At 37.6% G+C, this 16,948-nt stretch overlaps 1 protein-coding gene across 7 annotated transcripts in view; it reads right to left on the bottom strand.

Annotated features, from left to right (window-relative positions):
• The window catches only part of RUNDC3B (RUN domain containing 3B), a 170,731-nt gene that overhangs the window by 65,025 nt on the left and 88,758 nt on the right, over window positions 1–16,948 (bottom strand). For 6 of the 7 annotated variants that reach the window (XM_068972884.1, XM_068972885.1, XM_068972889.1 and 3 more), the window contains 2 exons: window positions 14,368–14,457; window positions 12,539–12,619 (listed from right to left, as the gene is read on the bottom strand). In XM_068972884.1, coding sequence (XP_068828985.1) covers window positions 12,539–12,619; window positions 14,368–14,457 — 171 coding nt within the window. The remainder of the gene's footprint in view (window positions 1–12,538; window positions 12,620–14,367; window positions 14,458–16,948) is intronic. The other variant, XM_068972887.1, reaches the window with a different exon arrangement.

Raw genomic sequence — 16,948 nt, 5'->3', positions numbered from 1 at the left:
TTAATATTGTTAAAATGTCCATACTACCTAAATCAATCTACATATCTAATGTGATCGCTACAAAAATTTCAATGCATTTATCACAGAAATAAAATGAACAATTTTAAAATTTGTATGGAACCATAACATAAACCCAATAGCTGAAGTAGTTTAGAGGAAGAAGAACAAAACTGGAGGCATCACACTTCCTGCTTTCAAAATATATTACAAATCTACAGTAATCAAAACAGTACAATACTGGCATAAATACAGATACATAGATTAATAGAACAGAGAGCCCAGAAATAAACCCATGTATATATTTATGACAAAGGAGTTAAGAACATACAATGGGGAAAGATAGTTTTTCCAACAAATGGTGCTGAGAAAACTAGTCAGCCACACACAAAGAATGAAACGAGACCTTATATCTTATACCATATGCATATCGTATATCTTGTATTGTATACCATATGTGTATCTTATACCATATGCAAAAATCAATTCTGAATTGATTAAAGATTTGAATACAAGATCCAAAATTGTAAAAATTCTAGAAGAAAACAGAGTGGGTTTTGTGTCACAGAGGGTTTTTTTACATCAATATTGACAATGATTTTTGGATTTGACAGACACACACACAGTCAAAAAAAAAAAGCAAAAGCAAAAACTAAGAAGTGGGCCTACATCAGACTAAAAGTCTTTTGCAGCCAGTGACAGAATGAAAAGGCAACCTCCTGAAAGGGAGGAAATATTTGCAAATTATATATCTGATAAGGAGTTAATATCCAAGAGAACTCAACTGCAAAAAAAAAAAAAAAACCAATGTGACTGAAAAATAGAAAAGGAATGGAGTGAATATTTTTCCAAAAAAGACATAGAAAGACAGTCAACAGGCACATGAAAAGGTACTCAACATCACTTATCATCAGGAAAATGAAAATCAAAATCACGAGATATCACTTAACATCTATCAGAACGCATGCATGCATGCATGCTAAGTCACTTCAATCATGTCCAGCTCTTTGGGACCCCATGGACTGTAGCCGGCCAGGTTCCTCTGTCCATGGGATTCTCCAGGCAAGAATACTGGAGTGGGTTGCCATTTCCTCCTCCAGAGGATCTTCCCCATCTAGGGATCAAACCTGCACCTCTTAAGTCTCCTAAATTGGCAGGCAGGTTCTTTACCACTAGTGCTATCTGTCAAGAATGGCCATCTTAAAAAAAAAAGAATGGCTATAATCAAAAAGATAAGTGAGGACAAGGATGTGGATGTGGAGAAAAGGGAACCTGTGTCAACTGATTATGGAAAATCAATTGGAGTTTTTGGAAAACAGTAGGAAGGTTCCTCAAAAACAATTGAAAATAGAACTACTGTATGGTCCAGCAATCCCACCTCTAGGTATGTATCAAAAGGAAATAAAAACAGAATCTTGAAGAGATATCCGTACTCTTCTTTACTGCAGCGTAAGTAATCAATATATGGATGGGATCTAAGTGTCCATCAACAGATGAATGGATAGAGAAGATGTGGTGTGTACATGCATACAATGGAATCCTGTTCAGGCACAAGAGGTTAGGAAATCCTGCCACTGGCAACAACATGAAGAATCTTGAGGGCGTTATACTAAGTGAGATAAGTCAAAGACAAATATTGAAGGTTATCACTTACATGTGAAATCTTAAAAGTAAAACTTACAAAAATAGTGAGTAGAAAAGCGGTTCCCAGAGGGTAGTGAAGACTAGGGAGAGGTTGGCAAAAGGCTACAAACTTTCAGCTGTAAGATTAATAAAGTCTGAGGATCTAATGTTAAACATAGTGATAATAGTTGATAACACTACTGAATAACTGAAATTGGTTACAAAAGTAGAACTTAAATGTTCTCCCACACACATAAAAGGTTAAATATGTGAGATGACAGATATGTTAGTTAATGAGATGGGGAAAATCCTTCCACAAGGTGTACATTATCAGAGGTAGGAAGAATGTACTCAGTTGTGTCCGACTTTTTGTGATCCCATGGACTATAGCCTGCCAGGCTCCTCTTCCATGGGGCTTCCAGGCAAGAATATTGGACTGGGTTGCCATTTCCTTCTCCAGGGGATCTTCCCAATCCCAGGGATGGCAGGTGGATTCTTTACCACTGAGCTATCTGAGAAGCCATATATTATCAGAATATGGTATCAAATCATCATGATGTACACTTTAAATAACTTAAAATTACCTGTCAATGATATCTCAATAGACCTTATTTTATAAAAAGGTAAGAAAAGACCATCACAAACCCAAAGAAGGTAAAACAAAATACTATATAATAACAACATAAATAATATATATCTAAAACCACCCAAGAGTAGAAAGGAAGAACTGATAATAAGGAAGTTCCTTGTGAGGACAAGGAGGAAAATAAATACTAACTATATGGATCCACTGTGGAAAATTCTGAAAGAGAAGGGAATACCAGACCATCTGACCTGCCTCTTGAGAAATCTGTATGCAGGTCAGGAAGCAACAGTTAGAACTGGACATGGAACAACAGACTGGTTCCAAATAGGAAAGGAGTACGTCAAGGCTGTATATTGTCACCCTGCTTATTTAACTTCTATGCACAGTACGTCATGAGAAACACTGGGCTGGAAGAAGAAGCACAAGCTGGAATCAAGATTGCCAGGAGAAATATCAATAACCTCAGATATGCAGATGACACCACCCTTATGGCAGAGAGTGAAGAGGAACTAAAAACCCTCTTGATGAAAGTGAAAGAGGAGAGTGAAAAAGCTGGCTTAAAGCTCAACATTCAGACAATGAAGATCATGGAAACTGGTCCCATCACTTCATGGGAAATAGATGGGGAAACAGTGGAAACAGTGTCAGACTTTATTTTTGGGGGGCTCCAAAATCACTGCAGATGGTGACAGAAGCCATGAAATTAAAAGATGCTTACTCCCTGGAAGGAAAGTTATAACCACCCTAGATAGCATATTAAAAAGCAGAGACATTACTTTGCCGACTAAGGTCCATCTAGTCAAGTCTATGGTTTTTCCTGTGGTCATGTATGGATGTGAGAGTTGGACTCTGAAGAAAGCTGAGGGCCAAAGAATTGATGCTTTTGAACTGTGGTGTTGCAGAAGACTCTTGAGAGCCCCTTGGCCTGCAAGGAGATCCAACCAGTCCATCCTAAAGGAGATCAGTCCTGGGTGTTCACTGGAAAGACTGATGTTGAAGCTGAAACTCCAATACTTTGGCCACCTGATGGGAAGAGTTGACTCACTAGAAAAGACACTAATGCTGGGAGGGATTGGGGGCAGGAGGAGAAAGGGATGACAGAGGATGAGATGGCTGGATGGCTCCACTGACTCGATGGACATGAGTTTGGGTAAACTCTGGGAGTTGGTGGTAGACAGGGAGGCCTGGCATGCTGCAATTCATGGGGTTGCAAAGAGTCAGACACGACTGAGCGACTGAACTGAACTGACTGACTGACAGGGATCCAAGGAACTGTACGAACACTTCATGTACCTCATTAGTCCTCATGATAACCCCATGAAGTATTGCTGCACTATCTAATAAGTTCATCAACAAAGGAAGAAAATGAGAATAAGAGATGAAAAATAGTTGCTTGAGGTCACCTCAGTCAGGGGAACTGGTATCACTCTTTTAGGGAGAATGTTCCATGCAGGCTTCCTGACTATGATGGTACTAAGCAGAGTCTTAAAGAAGATGAGGGAAGTAGCCATGCAAATACCTTGAGAGTGATTGCGTTCCTAGTAGAGAAAACAGAAAGATGCATATGCGGGCTGGGTGTGCTGAAGGAGTAACAAGGTGGCCAGTGTCACTGAAGCACAGTAAGAAGGCAGGGAACAGGACATGAGGTCACGGAGGAACCGGAGGCCGGGTAAACTTGGGAATTTTGTCTTTCACTTTGAGTCAGAAGGAAAGCAACTACTGGAAAGTTTTGAACAGATGAATGAAATTATTTGACATATTCCTAAAGGATCACTCTGGCTGTTCTATGGAGAAAAAAATGACAGGAGTCAAAGGTGGAGTTTGAAGACTCTTGCAAATCTCCATATTTAAGTTTAGGAGGTGACAGTGGTGGTGCAAAAATTACCGATGGATTATGGAAGAGAGAATTCAACACTGACCCCAAAGGTTTTGAGCATAAGCAACTGGCATGCTAGAACTACCATTCTAGGAATGGCAAAGACTAAAGGAAGAAGTGAGTTTTTTTCCAGAGGTGGCGGTGGTGGGATTAGGAGTTCTTTATTGTACATGCTTCATCTGAGGTGCTTATTACACATCCAGGTGGAGATGTCAAGCTGGCAGCTGTGTGTATGAGTCCAGAGTTCAGAGTAGTGTTCTAGGTAGAAGCATACATATGGGAAAGAGCAGTATAGTGTTTAAAGCCGTGAAACTGGATGCAATTACTTAGTGTAGACAGAGAAGACAATTCAGAACTGAGCTCGGAAACAGTCCAACATTTAGAGGCTGGGGAAGTGAAGAAAGCAGTGAGAGAGAGTAAGAAGGAGCAAACAGGAGGAAAAGTAGCAAAGTGCTAAGAGGAAGAGTTGTGTGTATCCAGCACTGCTCAAAGGTCAAGTAAGGTGAGCAAACTGACCTCTGGCTTTGGCAAGGAGACATTCCTGCTGACTATGAAAAGAGTAGTTTCAGTGGTAGGTATTAAAAGCTCATTTGACTAGTTCAAGAGAAGTATTAGAAGTATTAGTCACTCAGTCATGTCTGACTCTTTGCACCCCATGGACTATGGCCCTCCAGGCTTCTCTGTCTGTGGGACTCTGCAGCCAAGAATACTGGAGTAGGTTGCCATTCCCTTTTCCATGGGATCTTTCCAACCCAGGGATCGAACCTGGGTCTCCTGCATTGCAGGCAGATTCTTTACCATCTGAGCCATCAAGAGAGAAAGGAGGCAAAAAAAAAAAAGAAAGGAGGCACAGTTCTGTCATAAAAGAAAGGGTACTAAAGAATAGCTTAGAAGTGTTACATGAGGGGTTGGGAAAATTTCTTGGTTCCCTTTTTTAAGAAGGGAAAAATAACCACATGCTTATACGTTATGACGTGCAGGAAGATCTAGAAAAAGGAAAGTTAATGGAAAAGGACAACTACCAGAGCTAAGACCGAACAGAAGAGAGATGATGGGGTGCAGTACACAGGCCAAAAGACTGGCCTTTGGTAGAAAAATGCTTAGCTTATCCCTTCTAAGAGGGGAAAAGACAGGGTCAAGAGGTCCCTCAGTATCCAGGAACGACTGTTTCCAGGAGCCCCTGAGAGAGCAGAGTCCATGGAAGTGCAAGTCGCTTACATGGCCAAATCCTGTATACATTTGATCCACAGTTGGTTAATTCACAGATGTGGACCCTGCAGATATGGACAGCCAACTATATATGAAAAGCCACAGCTAAATTATATAAGAAAAGCAATTTAACAGCATACTTGATCATTTACAATCTTTTAAACTCAGCAATTCTGTCTGTAGAAATTTGCCTCTTTAGGAAATTATCATTCTAAATATAAATACTTAACTATAAACATGCTATATTTAAAAGTGAAAAACTTAAGGCATTATAAAAGACCAACAATCATCAGCTACTGCTAGACTTTTTTGGCTTAAAATCCATTTAAGAAAAGATCTTTAAAGTTATATCAAGCAGTAACTCATAAAATTTCATATCTTATCACTGATACACAATTTAAAACTTAATTAAACCAATTTTCAATATGAAATATATTTTAGGATGTTTTCTATTAACTTATTTCACATATTTAGCTTCAGAAGCATAAAACTCTATTTTAAAAGAATAACTAATATTTTTGAAGTTCAACTTCACCAGCAATCAAATAAATGCAAACCAAAAACAACAACAGGATATTTTTTATTTAGAGCATTAGCCACACCTTTAAGACTTAATTGTAAATTACAAAGGTAGGCTCTGTCACATATTACTGATAGGATCTAAACTGGTACGGCCTCTCTGGTGGGCAGTTTGCCAGCAAGCTTCAAAAGTTTTAATAACATATATACTATTTATCCAAGAAATTCTACTTCAAGGTTTTAACCTAAAGAAATAATAATGGTTCTGCATAAAAAGATGTACTGCAAGGCCATTAACTGCAATACTGTACAAGACAGGGAACTGAACACACTTCAAAAGTCGAACAATAACTGAGTTAACACACTATATAAAGAATGAAATTCTATTCCTGTTAGGAAACGATGCTATAGAATGATGGCTAAGAACATGAAAAAGTGTTCATTATATAGTATTAAGGGAAACAGATACATGTATATCATGATTCCATTTTAATCGAAGAAAAAATATTTCTATGCACAGAAAAGGCTGAAAGTGATCTGTCAAAATGTTAACAATGCTAGTGGCTGCGCTGTAAATATAAGATTGTGAGTGACTTAAGCTTTCTTCTACTTTCTACCTTTCTGTATTTTCTAATTATTCTATAATAAACACCTACTTTACAAATAAATTAAAAACAGTAATATGGGGAGGAATAGACTCTTATACCAGAACCTGGAATGTTAGGTCCATGAATCAAGGGAAATTGGAAGTGGTCAAACAGGAGATAGCAAGAGTGAACATCAACATTTTAGGAATCAGAGAACTAAAATGGACTGAAATGGCTGTATTTAACTCAGATGACCATTATATCTACTATTGTGGCAAGAATTCCTTAGAAGAAATGGAGTAGCTATCACAGACAACAAAAGAGTCTGAAATGCAATCTCAAAAACAGAATGATCTCTGTTCGTTTCCAAGGCAAACCATTCAATATCACAATAATCCAAGTCTATGCCCCAACCAGAAAAGCTGAAGAAGCTGAAATTGAATGGTTCTATGAAGACCTACAAGACCTTTCAGAACTAACACCCAAAAAAGATGTTCTTTTCATTACAGGGGACTGGAATGCAAAAGTAGGAAGCCAAAGATCCCTGGGGTAACAGGCAAATTTGGCCTTGGAGTACAGAATGAAGCAGGGCAAAAGCTAATAGAGTTTTGCCAAGAGAACACACTGATCATAGCAAACACCCTCTTCCAACAGTTCAAGAGAAGACTCTACACATGGACATCACCAAATGGTCAATACTGAAATCAGACTGATTATATTCTTTGCCGAAATCAGACTGATTATCTTCTTTGCAGCCAAAGATGGAGAAGCTCTATACAGTCAGCAAAAACAAGACCAGGAGCTAACTGTGGCTCAGATCATGAACTCCTTATTGCCAAATTCAGACTTAAATTGAAGAAAGTAGGGCAAACCACTAGATCATTCAGGTATGACCTAAATCAAATGCCTTACAATTATACAGTAGAATTGAGAAATAGATTCAGGGGATTAGATTTGATAGACAGAGTGCCTGAGGAACTATGGACAGAGGTTTGTGACATGTACAGGAGGCAGTGATCAAGACCATCCTCAAGAAAAAGAAAAGCAAAAAGGCAAAATGGTTGTCTGAGGAGGCCTTACAAATAGCTGAGAAAAGAAGAGAAGTGAAAGGCAAAGGAGAAAAGGAAAGATATACCCATTTTAAGGCAGAGTTCCAAAGAATAGCAAGCAGAGATAAGAAAGCCTTCCTAAGTAAACAATGCAAAGAAACAAAGGAAAACAATAGAATGGGAAAGACTAGAGATCTCTTCAAGAAAATTAGAGATATCAAGGGAACATTTCATGCAAAGATAGGTATAATAAAGGACAGAAATGGTATGGATCTAATAGAAGCAGAAGACATTAAGAAGAGGTGGCAAGAATACAGAGAAGAACTGTACAAAAAAGATCTTCATGACCCAGATAATCACAATGGTGTAATCACTCACCTAGAGCCAGTCATCCTGGAATGTGAAGTCAAGTGGGCCTTAGGAAGCATCACTACAAACAAAGCTAGTGGAGGTGATGGAATACCAGTTGAGCTATTTCTAATCCTAAAAGATGATGCTGTGAAAGTGCTGCACTCAATATGCCAGCAAATTTGGAAAACTCAGCAGTGGCTGAGGCTGGAAAAGGTCAGTTTTCATTCCAACCCAAAGAAAGGCAATGCCAAAGAATGCTCAAACTACTACACAATTGCACTCATCTCACAGGCTAGGAAAGTAATTAATGCTCAAAATTCTCCAAGCCAGGCTTCAGCAATATGTGAACTGTGAACTTCCAGATGTTCAAGCTGAATTTAGAAAAGGCAGAGGAACCAGAGACCAAATTGCCAATCCACTGGATCATCAAAAAAGCAGGAGGGTTCCAGAAAATATCTACTTCTGCTTTACTGACTATGCCAAAGACTTTGACTGTGTGGATCACAACAAACTGTGGGAAGTTCTTAAAGGGATGGGAATACCAGACCACCTGACCTGCCTCTTGAGAAATCTGCATGCATGTCAAGAAGCAACAGTTAGAACTGGACACAGAACAACAGACTGCTTCCAAACAGGAAAAGGAGTACGTCAAGGCTGTATATTGTCACCCTGCGTATTTAACTTCTATGCAGAGTACATCATGAGAAATGCTGGGCTGGATGAAGCATTAAGCTGGAATCAAGATTGTCGGGAGAAATATCAATAAGCTCAGATATGCAGATGACACCAACCTTATGGCAGAAAGCAAAGAAAAACTAAAGAGCCTCTTGATGAAAGTGAAAGAGGAGAGTGAAAAAGTTGGCTTAAAGCTCAACATTCAGAAAACAGATCATGGCCTCCAGTCCCATCACTTCATGGCAAATAGATGAAGAAACAGTGGAAACAGTGGCAGACTGTATTTTGGGGGGCTCCAAAATCACAGCTGATGGTGACTGCAGCCATGAAATAAAAAGACACTTACTCCTAGGAAGAAAAGTTACCACCAGCCTAGACAGCATATTAAAAAGCAGAGATATTTTGCCAACAAAGGTCCATCTAGTCAAGGCTATGGTTTTTCCAGTAGTCACGTATGGATATGAGAGTTGGACTATAAAGAAAGCTGAGTGCCGAAGAATTAATGCTTTTGAACTGTGGTGTTGGAGAAGACTCTTGAGAGTCCCTTGGACTGCAAGGAGATCCAACCTGTCCATCCTAAAGGAAATCAGTCCTGAATATTCAATGGAAGGACTGATGTTGAAGCTGAAACTCCAATCCTTTGGCCACTGATGTGAAGAACTGACTCATTTGAAAAGACCTTGATGCTAGGAAAGATTGAAGGCAAGAGGAGAAGGGGACAACAGAGGATGAGATGCTTGGATGGCATCACTGACTCAATGGACATGAGTTTGAGTAAACACTGGGAGTTGGTGATGGACAAGGAAGCCTTGGTTGCTGCAGTCCATGGGGTCAGAAAGAGTCGAACATGACTGAGCGACTAAACTGAACTGAGACTCTTATAATTAGGCATCAAATAGAATTTTTAAAACTGTGTCTAATACAGGTACATTTGGGTGAAAGTCATTCAATTTTTAAAATATTGGTTCTTTATGACTATTAGGATAGTTTAAATCTTTCTAAAAAGAAAACCTCCATGGTCAGTAATGCTAGCTGGGTTATGACTAGGTTGAATTGATTATTTCTCTTCTTGTTCCTGTATCCTTTATATAACAAGATGGCAGGAGTCCTCTGTTATATAATGACTACAAAGGAATAAATATGTATTTGGATTACTGCATAGAAAGAGGAAATTGCAAAAAAAAAAAAACTGGACAAATGGTGACTAAGCAGCTGGAGACACAGAATACACATCATTAAATTCATTCTGAGGGTACCAGGTGAGAAGGTTCCATGACTTCATCTTTTTTAAAGCACTGTAATAATCACTACCTTCTCTTATTTAAGAAGAAAGGAACATTTACATTTATGATTATCTTCATACTTTAATTTAAATTTCCGAGATCACTAAAAACTGCCTTTCTATCTGCACACTGATGACCAAACTCCTGTCTCCAAACAGTCATTTTGCTCTCTAATTTCAGATCTGTGGCCCACTCTGCACAAATCTGCTGTGTCTGTGGACAAGCTACTTAACCTCTCTGTGTTTCAGTTCTTCCCTTAAAAATAAGGACAGTGGTGCCAACCTCACTGACTTTTGAGGAGATTAATGAGTTAACAGAAGTAAAGCACTTAACACATAAAGTAAAGCACTTTACTTAAGAGCTTAAATAAAGCACTTAAGCACTGATAAACATCCAATAAATAGTATTACTCATATTTACTAGTATTATTTTGAACTGTTAGTAATCTCCACAAAGTGTCCTATAATCCAGTAAATCCCCAAAAGGTGATAATTTCATGCCTGCATCTTGGTGTTTCTTTTCTAGATCTAATGTAACAGAATTATCCGTTTCCCAAGGGATCCTAACTTAAGTTAGAAATCTTTGTGCCACAATACTCTATTCCTCCTTCTCCTTCATCACCTAAAAAATCTTCACACTCCTAGCTCTGAAATCATAGTGACTTCTCTTACTAGACAGTGATTATTTTGGATACAGGGACTGCATACCTTTACAGAAGTTTACAGAGTTCCTATACTCTTGACATCTAGGAAGAAACCTAGGAAAGATTTTTTCCTGCCTTCAGTTCAGTTCAATTGCTCAGTCATGTCTGACTCTGCGACCCCATGACTGCAGCATGCTAGGCCTCCCTGTCCATCACCAACTCCCGGCGATTACTCAAACTTGTGTCCATTGAGTCAGTGATGCCATCCAACCATCTCATCCTCTGTCATCCCCTTCTCCTCTTGCCTTCAATCTTTCCCAGCATCAGGGTCTTTTCCAATGAGTCAGCTCTTCGCATCAGGTGGCCAAAGTATTGGAGTTTCAGCTTCAGCATCAGTCCTTCCAATGAATATTCAGGACTGGTCTCCTTTAGGATGGACTGGTTGCATCTCCTTGCAGTCTGAGGGACTCTCAATAATCTTCTCCAACACCACAGTTCAAAAGCATTAATTCTTCGGCACTCAGCTGTCTTTATTGGAGAAGGAAATGGCAACCCACTCCAGTATTCTTGCCTGGAGAACCCCAGGGATGGGGGAGCCTAGTGGGCTGCTGTCGATGGGGTTGCACAGAGTCAGACACAACTTAAGCGACTTAGCAGCAGCAGCAGCAGCTTTCTTTATAGTCCAACTCTCACATCCATACATGACTACTGGAAAAACATTGCCTTGACCAGATGGACCTTTGTTGGCAAAGTAACGACTCTGCTTTTTAATATGCTGTGTAGGTTGGTCATAACTTTTCTTCCAAGGAGTAAGAGTCTTTTAATTTCATGGCTGCAGTCACCATCTGCAGTGATTTTGGAGCCCAAAAAAACAAAGTCTGACACTGTTTCCACTGTTTCTTCATCTATTTGCCATGAAGTGATGGGACTGGAGGCCATGATCTGTTTTCTGAATGTTGAGCTTTAAGCCAACTTTTTCGCTCTCCTCTTTCACTTTCAACAAGAGGCTCCTTAGTTCTTCTTCATTTTCTGCTATAAGGGTGGTGTCTTCTGCATATCTAAGCTTATTATATTTCTCCCAACAATCTTGATTCCAGCTTAATGCTTCATCCAGCCCAGCATTTTTCATGATGTACTCTGCATAGAAGTTAAATACGCAGGGTGACAATATACAGCCTTGACGTACTCCTTTCCTATTTGGAACCAGTCTGTTGTTCCGTGTCCAGTTCTAACTGTTGCTTCCTGACCTGCATACAGGTTTCTCAAGAGGCAGGTCAGATGGTCTGGTATTCCCATCTCTTGAAGAATTTTCCACAGTTTATTGTGATCCATACAGTCAAAGGCTTTGGCATAGTCAATAAAGCAGAAATAAATGTTTTTCTGGAACTCTCTTGTTTTTTCAAATATCCAGCAGATGCTGGCAATTTGGTCTCTGGTTCCTCTGCCTTTCCTGCCTTAGCACTCAATAAATGCATCTTCTGTGTATGTATACACATACATCTATTACTTACAGACATATATTACTCTCTCTCCCTTACAGTTTTTACCTGATCATAATATTTCAGAAGTATATAATTATTCAGGAAATAAATTATGAAAGCAGATCTTAAGAAAAGTTTTAGATTTCATCTGATTAATTTTTAATACTGATGAGATTGTGGGAAACCTCTAACTCTCACACAATATTGGTAGTAGGATAAATTGATACAACTCTAAGAACAGACTTTAAGAGTCACAAAATTTTTCATTGCACTTACCTAAATAACTCTATAAATTCACAAAAGAAACAAAATAAAATTATTTGCACACAAATGTTCATTATTATTTTAATTTTAATGGAGATAACATGAAAACCAATCTAAGTAATGAATTACAGTTTTTGAAATCTCAATGGACTAGTATAGAGCTATTAAGGTTATTATATTAACTACAAAAGTAAAAATAGATGCTGTTTTTAAAAACTATTTATGCCATTTTATAATTATATAAAAACTATATATATATGTACTAAAAATACAACTGGAATTTATATTTTTGAATGATTTCTGGTACGAAAATAAATGTTCTATAAAAGGTAATTTTAATCAGATGAATATATAAGACATTCAACTATAAATTAAGATTACAAAATATCAAATACCTTTGGGTAAACCTCAAATATGGTATATAGTCTATTACAGCAGGAAGGTTGCCATCCAATCTTTCTCCCTTTAGGCAGAAGCTAAGACAACAGACAATAAATATATTAATACATAAAAATTTAAATCGCAGTGTTATAAACAATCTCTTGATAGAAACATTTGTTTCATTAATGATAAAAAGATGAATTTTTTATTTGTAATTTAAATGTGGCTTGTTATAATCACCTCAATAAAGACAATTCTACCTTCAATATTAAGGGCTTACAAAAATAAATAACACTATTACATACACACATCATGCAAAAGTAAAGTTTACTGAGAAGTCCGTACGAATACTATTTATATAGTTCATTTTATCTTTGTCTTTATTAGACTTCAAAGACGTCACTGGAGTATTTTCATATGAAGAGTTGTTGTTCTCATTTACATAGAAATTCTCAGGTGACACTGAATATTTCCTAAGAAAGTCTGACTGATTAGAAAAATCTTCATATATGAACTACTACCTTTTGGTTCCTCTGGGAAGTTTTCCTGCTAACATACTCTAATATATTAATATCAAGGGTACAGGATGTATTTTTCCAGACTTGAATAAGGAGAAAATCAAAGTGGCCACATACGGGATTTCCTTCATTTTCAAAACATTACTAACGTGTCAGTAAGATATTTGCTTTCTCCACAATATCAATGGGCTACAAGAAACCGAGAGTTTATATTATTATCCGAGTTTTGTTTTCAACCAAAAAATAATTGTAAAGGATTTAGACAGAGCCAGCAGCATACGGTAAAAAGTTAACACCCTTAGAGAAATCATGAAGACAGCCTTCATGCTGTATTCACCACTTGCATCCCAAACAATTAAGTTAGTTAACCTAATCCCACTTTATCAAATTTCAAATAGAGGAAAGTTATAAAGAGAAAAGTATTTTGAAAAAGAAGTGACTTACTAGAAAAAAGTAACATGAGCGAAACTGAGGAACTTAAGGAATTGACTGAATTAACCCTTCCTCAGTTAATTTCTTAAGTTTAAGACAGTCTCTTTTTCGAGGGCATTATTTTTTAGTTCAAGACCTAAAAGCAGATTTTTAAGTTTTATGCTTATTTGTTAACAGTGAATTTTTAAGTGATATATTTCAATGAAAATATAATCGTTAATTCTCAGGTTTGAATTCTTATTATAGACAAACCTTTTACTTTTAGTACAATGTAAAATCTTAGATCAATAAATGAAATGCAGAAGGATGCTCCCAACAACCTACGGAGAACTTAGAATGTCCATTTTCAGTACATACAATCTTAGTTTGGAATCAACTCACCTTGTTGATAATAAAAGCAAATATTAACAAAATTTTTAATACTCCAGAAACAAAATAAGAAACATAAGGCATCTAAGACAGCCTGTCAAGATCCTCTTTATCTCACCACATGAGAAAATGAAAATCTTTCTGGCTATGAATCAATATTAGTACATTTCTTTTTCATTTTAAAACCGTAATGGAAAAATACTAAGAGATACGATCTAAAACCTTCCTTCAGTGCTACCAGAATATATGATTTTTCTGGTCGGTGGGGATGTGGTCCAAGCTTTCTTTTTCCCAAGCCAGAAAGCAAATAAGTTTCGTCAGTTAATTCCTTAAGTTTAAGACAGCCTCTTTTTTTAGAGCAAACCTATTTATAAAACTGATCTCATTATAAAGGGAAAAACAAAAATCAAATCAATATCCAACTGCATGCTTTACTTAGAAAACTGAAAGAAAAGAATCATAAGCAGAAACTATTATGAGGTAGAATAATTTTAAATCAGAATACATACAGTTAGATGAAGTACCTGAAATCAATAGCATTGAGTCCAAGGAGCATGCCAGCAAGCATATTTGCTTCCTCACCCAAGACAATTGCTCCATCTTCATAAAATCTCCTAAAAAATGAAATGGGTGAATATGTATTAAAAACAGACTGAAGCTTCAGCTACAGGAATCAGTTAAAGCCCAAGCTAGAGTAGAAAGAACTAAAATTTATTTAATTTGTCAAAACAAGAACATACCGAGATCACTTAAATCTCTTGCACATACTTAGCAGAATAAAAAAAAGCTGAAATTGTAACAAGGAAAAAAGTCATTCTAAGTGTTTATATCTCTCTTAAAAAGAATCTTCAAAGTGACTCCTTTAGTAGGCCTACAGTGTCTAGCATTTTTCCAAGACTGAAGCAATATATATGTAAACTGAAAGGTGGTAAACAGTCATTTAAACTGGTCTCCTTTCAAAACTATGTACATTATTTTCTATTAATATACACAGAACAAACACAAACATACATTTTTTTTCTGTAATTCCAAGTGTTATTAACCAAACTAAGAACTAGGAGGATGTGATTAATAGTAATTTATGCTAACCTTGTCACCCTGCTTATTTAACTTCTATGCAGAGTACATCATGAGAAACACTGGACTGGAAGAAACACAAGCTGGAATCAAGATTGCCGGGAGAAATATCAATAACCTCACATATGCAGATGACACCACCCTTATGGCAGAGAGTGAAGAGGAGCTAAAAAGCCTCTTGATGAAAGTGAAAGAGGAGAGCGAAAAAGTTGGCTTAAAGCTCAACATTCAGAAAACGAAGATCATGACATCTGGTCCCATCACTTCATGGGAAATAGATGGGGAAACAGTGGAAACAGTGTTAGACTTTATTTTGGGGGGCTCCAAAATCACTGCAGATGGTGATTGCAGCCATGAAATTAAAAGATGCTTACTCCTTGGAAGAAAAGTTATGACCAACCTAGACAGCATATTCAAAAGCAGAGACATTACTGTGCCGACTAAGGTCCGTCTAGTCAAGGCTATGGTTTTTCCTGTGGTCATGTATGGATGTGAGAGTTGGACTGTGAAGAAGGCTGAGCACCGAAGAATGGATGCTTTTGAACTGTGGCGTTGGAGAAGACTCTTGAGAGTCCCCTGGACTGCAAGGAGATCCAACCAGTACATTCTAAAGGAGATCAGCCCTGGGATTTCTTTGGAAGGAATGATGCTAAAGCTGAAACTCCAGTACTTTGGCCACCTCATGTGAAGAGTTGACTCATTGGAAAAGACTGATGTTGGGAGGGATTGGGGGCAGGAGGAGAAGGGGATGACAGAGGATGAGATGGCTGGATGGCATCACGGACTCGATGGATGTGAGTCTGAGTGAACTCCGGGAGTTGGTGATGGACAGGGAGGCCTGGCGTGCTGCAATTCATGGGGTCGCAAAGAGTCAGACACGACTGAGCGACTGAACTGAACTGAACTGAAACATCTGAGATTTTGTCACTGCCTCAATGGCTAAATTGGCTGTTGACAGAATATTTGATCAACTCCTTGAAGAACTATGATTCCAATGGTTCTAGACCACCACTTCCTACGGGACACATGCATTTATTCTGGCATTTGACATCAGCAATCACCCATAATTCCCAGTACTTCCCTATATGAGAATAGGTCTATTTTATTTGCCACCTTGAGCTCATCATGTTTAAAAGTACATTCCAAGAGTCACATCAAAACTATTTTTGCTTGCTTTCCAATGTTAATATTATACTAGGAACTAATGAAAAATACCTGAAACAAAGATTAAATGGTTTTAGAGCCATTTTTAAGCAAGCTTAAAGGTAATTTATATACCCTATGTTTTGTATATCATTTTGTTTTACTGAGTTTTTCTGGCCTTTGTTTTATGATTGATTTTTTAAGCTAACCTAGGGGGTTCCCTGATAGCTCAGTTGGTAAAGAATCCACCTCCAAGGCAGGAGACCCCGATTTGATTCCCGGGGCAGGATCATCTGCTGGAGAAGGGAAAGGCTACCCACTCCAGTATTCTGACCTGGAGAATTCCATGGACTACAGACCACAGGGTTGCAAAGAGTCGGACATGACTGAGTGACTTTCACTGTCACTGTCATATAATACACTAAATGTGAAATCAATTAATTCCACTTAAAACCATATCTGAAATATAATATTACATAGACCTGATTTAATACGCCTTTACTATAGCAGACGGGAGGGGAGGACAAACAGAAGAGGAAAGGCTAGTTAAGAGAACTGCCCATTGTATGTTGAACTTTTCACTATTAGATCTGATTAAGAAAATAAATAAATGCACTTAAAGAAATCTATCAACATTTAGTTTCATTTATAATATGCTATTTTATGTCACTTGACATTTGATATACTATCATTTAATCAAAGATACAAAGTCATCCATGTGTATTAAAGAGGCAGAAGCTATTACAAAAAATTGTTTTATTCCCTTAATCAAGCCAATATATCAATAATTCTCACTGAAAATTTGATTTTTGTTATCAATATTTTCAAAGACTTCTAAAGACTGTAAACTTTCAATCTCTTCATTTTACCTCACAGAAAAATTGG

The sequence above is a fragment of the Capricornis sumatraensis genome, chromosome 5, assembly GCF_032405125.1.
Source record: "Capricornis sumatraensis isolate serow.1 chromosome 5, serow.2, whole genome shotgun sequence".
Classification (NCBI taxonomy): Eukaryota; Metazoa; Chordata; class Mammalia; order Artiodactyla; family Bovidae; genus Capricornis; species Capricornis sumatraensis.
The sequence above is the reverse complement of the archived record's forward strand: the minus strand, read 5'-3'. Positions and strand labels throughout refer to the sequence as shown.